Source organism: Orycteropus afer, unplaced genomic scaffold (genome assembly GCF_000298275.1).
Source record: "Orycteropus afer afer isolate SDZICR_OR568_19922 unplaced genomic scaffold, OryAfe1.0 scaffold01131, whole genome shotgun sequence".
Lineage (NCBI taxonomy): Eukaryota > Metazoa > Chordata > Mammalia > Tubulidentata > Orycteropodidae > Orycteropus > Orycteropus afer.
This window is the reverse complement of record NW_006922718.1, coordinates 169003-176235: the sequence shown is the minus strand read 5'-3', so window position 1 is coordinate 176235 and position 7233 is coordinate 169003. Positions and strand designations below refer to the sequence as shown.

At 47.1% G+C, this 7233-nt stretch overlaps 2 gene segments (V, D, J or C); both read right to left on the bottom strand.

Annotated features, from left to right (window-relative positions):
* Positions 1–1746: 1746 nt before the first annotated feature.
* On the bottom strand, positions 1747–2329 carry LOC103212860. The segment is given in 2 exon segments: positions 1747–2162; positions 2284–2329. Coding segments are annotated over 2 exon segments (462 nt in total).
* Positions 2330–3072: 743 nt separating this feature from the next.
* LOC103212859 lies at positions 3073–6969 on the bottom strand. The segment is given in 3 exon segments: positions 3073–3170; positions 6462–6803; positions 6924–6969. Coding segments are annotated over 3 exon segments (486 nt in total).
* Positions 6970–7233: the final 264 nt, after the last annotated feature.

Below are 7233 nucleotides of genomic sequence, written 5' to 3'. Positions count from 1 at the left end.
CTTTGCAATATGGGCCTTTCCACAGGACAGCTCATAATGTTGTAGTGTGCTTCCCTAGAGAAAAGGGGTGAGAGAGAAAGGAGGGACACCAGAGACAGGGAGAGCAAAGTGGAAGTCACAGACCTTGAAGCCTGTTCTATTCTTTAGAAACCAGTCAATAAGGCCAATCTACACTCAAGGGGAGGGGGTAGCACAAGGATGTGTCCACCAGGAGGTGAGGACGTGGTGGATCTATGTGCAAGATCACACCAATTTCTGTGAGATGAAGAACTTGGATCTGATTCTAAATACAATGGAAACTATTGAAGACTTATCCCAGAGGGTGTGGGTTTCTGATTTTCATTTGTGATCAAACATTTTGTGGTGTCAACTGAAGAATGAAGTCAAAGGCTGAAGTGACTTTCCCAACCTCACATCACTAGAACTCAGTTCTGTTGGAGTCAGACTTCAGTCTGATTCCTTTCTTTCTTTCTTTCTTTCTTTCTTTCTTTCTTTCTCTCTCTGTCTCCCTCTGTCTCTGTCTCTCTCTGTCTCTCTCTCTCTCTCTCTCTCTCTATTTATTTCATCTATAAGCATGTGCATTAGTTTCACATAACATTTCTGGGTTTGATTGTGCAGCTGGGGAGACTGGGAAGACCTTTGAAATACAATAAATTGTCTAAGGTCACAGAACTGGTAAGAAGTTAGATATGCATCTGAAGCCAGCCCTGGCTTCTCCGAGCTTTTGTGCAAGCTGAACACAGGTTTCCTGGGAGTTACAGGAAGTGTTATGTGGATCATATCTGTGTACACTTATGGACATAGCATAGGATAGGCATGTGAGCTCAAAGGGGACTTGAGGTACACCTTATCTTAGAACTGAGACCAGGTAAGGGGTTCCTGCAGGCAATCTAATTTCCTTGGTGAGAGAGCCCAGTAGAACTTAAGAATCTAGTAACCAGTCACCCACATAATATAGAAAATTCTCTACCCAGCTCACTTCAGTGAAGACACTCCAGAGAGCCTGTACAGAGAGAAGGGGAAGGAGGACAAGACCCCTATGCAGGGTAGGGAAGTCCTCACCCACTGTTTCCTGAGGCTTCACTGTGGGGACACAACTTCCCCACATCTCTCTGATCTGCCTTCAAAACTCTATTGGAAGTCAAAATTCACTTCAATGGATCTCTGTTTCTTGAATATCTCCACACCCATGAATGCCTTGGCCTGGGCTCAAAGCCTTCATGGAAGGAAGAAAATAGGTGGATATTACTGAGTGTGACTCAATGCACATTGGGAGGGGCCAGGTAGAGTCACATCACTCTTTGGAGAAGACTCAGTTTCTTTAGCATCTGAAGCCTCAGAGACTGACGTCCATAAGGATGGAGGGGAGAACAGTTCCCAGTGACAGACCAGATTAGCAAGTGTAGGTGGAAGGAGACCTGTCTCTGGGCGCTGCACATGGAGATATTTGTCTGGAACATCCTGTGTCCAGATGACCAACCAGAAGCACATTTGGCTGCTCACCTCTCTGAGTCCCATCCAGACCCTGAGGTGGATGTGTGTGGGATCAGGGACCTTCAGCCTCATCCCTCATCTCAGAAGGACACGCAACCTTGAGAATGGATTTCTTCCTGTGTCAACATGGTCAGGGTGAACAGAGCACCAATGAATGGAATTATACTTTGAACTCAATGAAAGGAGTCCATGTCATATCCACTGATCCAAGGAAATAAAACCCAACAGAAGTCACCCTTGAGTGGGACTTAGTCATAGGCCATGAAGTGGTGTTGGCACCAGGCCAGCAGAGTGGAGGGGAGGTTTGTGTCTCACTTCCCCATGGGTCTGAAGCACTGTGTGAGTCTTAGAGCTGTCATGCCAGATATTGCAGTAATAGTCAGCCTCATCCTCAGGCTGCAGCCCAGAGATGAGCAGAAGGCCTGTGTTAGTGGAGGCATCTTTGGATCCAGAGAAGCGACTGGGGACTCCAGTGCCCTGGTGTTTACTTGAGTCTGAGTAGTAGTACAGGAGATACTGGGGTGAGCTCCCTGGCTTCTGCTGGTACCAGCGAATGGTAAAGTCTCCAACACTGAAACCACTGCTCAGGGTGCAGGTGAGTCTCACAGCTACTCCCGATGATACAGAGATGGATGGTGGTTGAGTCAGGACAGGCTGGGTGAGGGAGCCTGCAAACACAGACATTCATGGGTGATGTAGCCAGAGGCCAGGGTGAAGTTGATAGGGCCCTTAGTCAGAGTGGCTGGGCCCAGATGAGGGTTACACTGGGTCCCTGAGGCCTATTCCTACCTGTGCAGTGAGAGAGGAGCACAAGGAGGAGAGGGGTCCAGCTCATGGTGGATGCAGCTGTCTTGAGACAGAGCTGGATTGGGCTGCCCCAGGCCTCTCTTATTCCCTCCCCACTGACCTAGAGGAAGAGCTGTTCATGCAAATGTGTTCCCATCCACTGTCCCTAAGCTGTGCACTTCTTCAGGCTGTGGGGGCTGTAACAGAGAAGTGTGAAACTCAGAGATGCTCTGACTGATGGGCCCATTCTGAGAGGAAGCAGGTGCTGGGACCACACACAGAAAAGATACAGCTGCTGAGTTGCCATCACTGAGCAGAGAGCTCTGCTCTCTCTACCTACTACCACCCTCACTTGAAGTTCTCTGGGGATTCCTCCATCTGTGAACACACTTTGTAGGTTCCCAGAACCTGTCTCAAGGTGCTCCCTATTGATCACATATCAAACATCAAGCTCCTCCATGGGCTTGGTCTCTGCCATTTCCCCTTCTCGTTGCTGTTGCACACAGCTCTGCTTGCCAAGCACTGGGCTTAGCTCAATATTACCAATCCTAGTGGACTCTGTGCTTTGGAGGGAATTGGGACTTCAAAGGAAATTCTCACCAGAAATCACTAACACAGAGAATATGAAAAACAGGAAATGATCTTTCAAGGTCTCATCATTTGGCAAATTTAGAGGAATCTGAGAACAGACATCCTTCATCTTTCAGTCTGGCTCTTGAGGAAGAGGATGAATGTAACTTAGATGGTTGAAAGAGAGGAAGTGACATTGTGGTAAGAAGAAATTTACCGACTTCAGAGCAAGGAAGAGCACGGCCAATTGCTGGATGGCCAAGCCTCTTTGGAGAAGTTGCAGGTGATGAACAGGGAGAAGAGGGAGAGTCCTGCACGACCTGAGGGTTGCAAGGGCTCAAAGGAAGAGATCGGATGAGAACCAAAGAACAGGGTTTATACATTTATTTATTACGTATTTAGTATATAAAGTCCTCTGAGGATTGAGTGTTAGCCTCTCTAAGATTAGGAAAAGAGTAAAAAGTAAGATGGACAAAATGCAAAGACAGTGGAAACCAGGGACTGGACTTGGACTGAAGCTGGAGGAAGGAATTCCATCGGAATGGAGTAGCCCATCCTAAAACTATCCTTGGATTCATGTACTAATATCATACTTATTTTTCAAGGAAGGAAACAGGCTGAGCAAGTCTAAGGGATTTAACTTCAGACCCAGAGCCTGAAAGTGAAGGGGCTGGGTGGAGTCCTGCCCCTAAAGGATCAATGATGTTGCCTGTGATCAATGAGCTCTCAGGCCTTCCAGTGCTGAGGCCCACGGAGACATTCACAGCTGTGTATCACACTCCAGAACTCGGATTTCTATTTAAATTTCCCCTGATTTATTTTGTTTGCCGTACACGTGATTAGGTGTCCATGTATATGAAACTATTCCTATCAAGTGAGCTGGTGCCCATTTATTCAGAAGAACTGTAAGTATAATAAATCATCCTCAGTAAGGCCCACCTGACAACCAAACACAATAGGAGATTCTTTTGTGTATTCTCATTAACAACCATATTTTCCCCTCACAGGACTTTGAGTGATTCACAACTGTACATTAAGACATTTGATTGTTAACCAGGATGGTGGCTCAAACCCCCAGGTACTCCTCAGAAGGAAGATTGGGCAATCTACTTCCATAGAGATACCACATCAGAAACCTAAAGGAGGGTCACTATGAGTTGGGATTGAGTCAATGGCCGTGAAATTGTTTTTTGGTTTTCCCCAATAATTGAAAGTGCACATAGAATAGAAACCATGTAGTTTCTTGTTGCTCGTCTTGTTGCTTTTAACATGGTGACTATAACAAGGACTCTCTTGAAACCTTGGAATAGATTTCTGACCACCCTTGTCAAATCCCTACCTTAGTCATCACAACAAGGGATCTGAGATGATCACTAAGCCAAGTCTCCATGGGAGTAGTTCCTGGACTCAGGATGGCTGTGAGACAGAGTCAGTAGTTCTGACACAATTCATTTAATATTATCAGAGAAGCCTAGATAGTCTAGGCTCCTTGGTGTCTTTAGAATCTGAAATCATTACATCTCCCCCCTCCTACTTGTGTAATGAAAGTGGCTCTAACTAAACACAACTCCATACCATGTTCATGGATTGGAAGTGTCAATGGTGTTAAGATGTTAATTTTCCTTGAGTTAATTCAAAATTTCAATAAACTATCAGTGGATATTTTAGACATATTAATGAGTTAATTCAATAATTTATGTAAAAAAGTAAAAAAAATAATAATAATCTAATTTTTTTTAATAAGCTGATTCAGAAGTTTCATATTACCTCATGATAAAACTTAATATAAATCTACAGTAGTTAAGATAATATGGTATTGGTATACATAGAGAAATAACCAAACCAACCAGTTGCTGTTCAGCCAATTCCAATTCATAGGGGCCCTCCCTAGAGGACAGAGTAGCACTGTCCCTTATGGTTCCAAAGAAGCAATCTTAAAAAAAAAAAAAAAAAAGCAGACTGTCACAATTTTCTCCCATATAAAGCCCGCTAGTTTCAAACTTCCAAGGTTATAGTTAACAGTGAAGCTCTTCACCCACTGTGCCCCCAGGGCTCCTAAGTAGACCTACAGCCAGTGCATTGGACCAGAAGCCATTGAGCTGATTGACAGCTCACTATTCCAGAAGCACTACAGGTGATTGTTGCCACCGTGATACATGCTACTGCCCAGTGTTGTGTGATCCCAGTGCAAGAGCTGTGATTGTGTGCCTTGTAATCTGGGTCACTGCAGTCGGTTGAATCAGCACAGACTGAGACCATAACCCTGACAGTCAGGAGAGAGAGAGAGGGGATAAGAGTCTCTGAGGTCACTGACATGGACGAAATGGCAGATACCATATGCCTCCAATCCCCAAGTCCCCATGCTATCTATGCAGTGAGTGAGGGGGTGAGGAGGTGAGCTGTCCCTGAGATAAGGAATGTCCACAAAAAAACTGTGTTGTGAGGACCCATGGCAGGGGCCTTGCTCCCCCAAGCTCATTGGTGCCCCAAGTACCCATGAAGAGGGAGGGTCCCATCATGTAAATCAGTCCCCACCCCTCGTCTTCCAGTCCCACCCCAGACTCTGAGTCTGTGTAGTCGGTCTGAGTGTATTCTCCTGGGTGGGGATGAAGAAGGCCAGGCTGAGCTCCCAGGTGTCCTGTGAGGATTCATCTACTGAATCCAGTAAGCAGGGTGAATTATGAAGCAAGGGGCTGAGTCAGAGCTCAGAGTTCACTTGACTTCTGGGGACCCCAGGTGCAGAAAGGACACACTTCAGGGAGAACACTGCTTGGCCAAGTTTTCTAGAGCTGTTGTTGTTATGTGCCATCGAGTCGGACGCTACCCTTAGTGATTCCTTCTTGGGTTTCTGAGGCAGATCACTACAGAAGTAGATTGCCCAACCTTCTTTCCAAGGAGTGGCTGGTGGGTTTGAACCACCAGCCTTCTGGTTAGCAGTCGAATGCCTTAGGCACTATGCTACCAGAACTCCCCCTTTCTAGAGCTGGTAGAGTATTGTCCTAACTGGCCTGACCCAGAACCTGCCCTTTCAAGACTAGAACACCAGCGTCTCCTGCTGGTCTCAGAACCCAGACTCTCCAGCCCCTCAGACACCACCCCGCTCTCCTAGAAGGGGATCCCCACTTGCAGATGGATCTTTCTAAGGTCACTATCCAGGACTGAAGAGTGAGTAGATCCCATCCGTGAAGTTTACAGCAGAGATATTAATTGTATCCAGGTTACTAATGCCTTACAGGCTGCTAGATATGGGTGTATTGTACATACCCGTGTGTATCAGAGTTTTCAGGATGGCTTGAAATTTAACTTTGCTTCTCGCATGTTTTTATGGTCATTCCAGTCTGGGGCAACTTCATGGGGTGTTGTTTCTATTGCATATGGGCCCCTATGTGAATCTTCAGTGTTATTGTGGATTTTCTTTTTTCCTGTTTAGTTGTGTATTTTGTTAGATTGTTTGTTTACTGGGACTTCAGAAACACTGCATGAGGTATTGAGAGGAGAGCCCTTGTGCCCAGGAGGCTATCTCCAGGGTCAGTCAGTGAACATGAATAATATTTAATACTAGAGAAGAGTTGGCCTTAGAGACCCTGAGCAGCCTGGGGCTTTGGTCCCACTTTCCCATCTGCCTGTGTCACTGTGGAAAGCGCTGTTGTACCAGATCTTACAGTAATAGTCAGCCTCGTCCTCAGGCTGCAGCCCAGAGATGAGCAGGATTGCGGCATTGGCTGTGGCATCTTTGAATCCAGAGAAGCGGCTGGGGACCCCGGAACCCAAATTTGTACCTGTGTAGTAGTACAGGAGACAGTGTGGCAGACTCCCTGACTTGTGCTGGTACCAGTAGATGGTATAGCTGCCAACACTGATGTCACTCCTTAGAGTACAGGGGAGTCTCGCAGATGTGCCCAGGGAGGCAGAGATGGAGGGAGGCTGAGTCAGCACAGGCTGGGAGTGGGCACCTGCAAACACAGACACACGTGGGAATGGACAAGAACAAGGAGGGGAAGCTGTGGGGGATCTAAGCCAGAGACCCTAACTCAGGATGGAGGCTTCCCCAGGTCTCTGAGGCCGGTCCCTACCTGTGCAGTGAGAGAGGAGCATGAGGAGGAGAGGGGCCCAGGCCATGGTGGACACAGCCCTGCTGAGGCCCCACAGTGGGACTGGGTGCCCCAGGCTCTCTTTTTATTTCCACCCTCTGCCGGAGGAGGGGCTGCCAATTCAAATGTCTTTCTGCCCCTTTACTCTCCCAGCCCCTCCCTGAGCCTTCACACTGTAGCTCAGCTCACACCCTTGACCAAGGAGGAGGAAGGCTTGTTTCTCCTTGAAAAGCCCTGGGAGGAAGCACCTGCTGACACCACACAAAGGTTCTTCCTCAGGGGACCCTGCCAG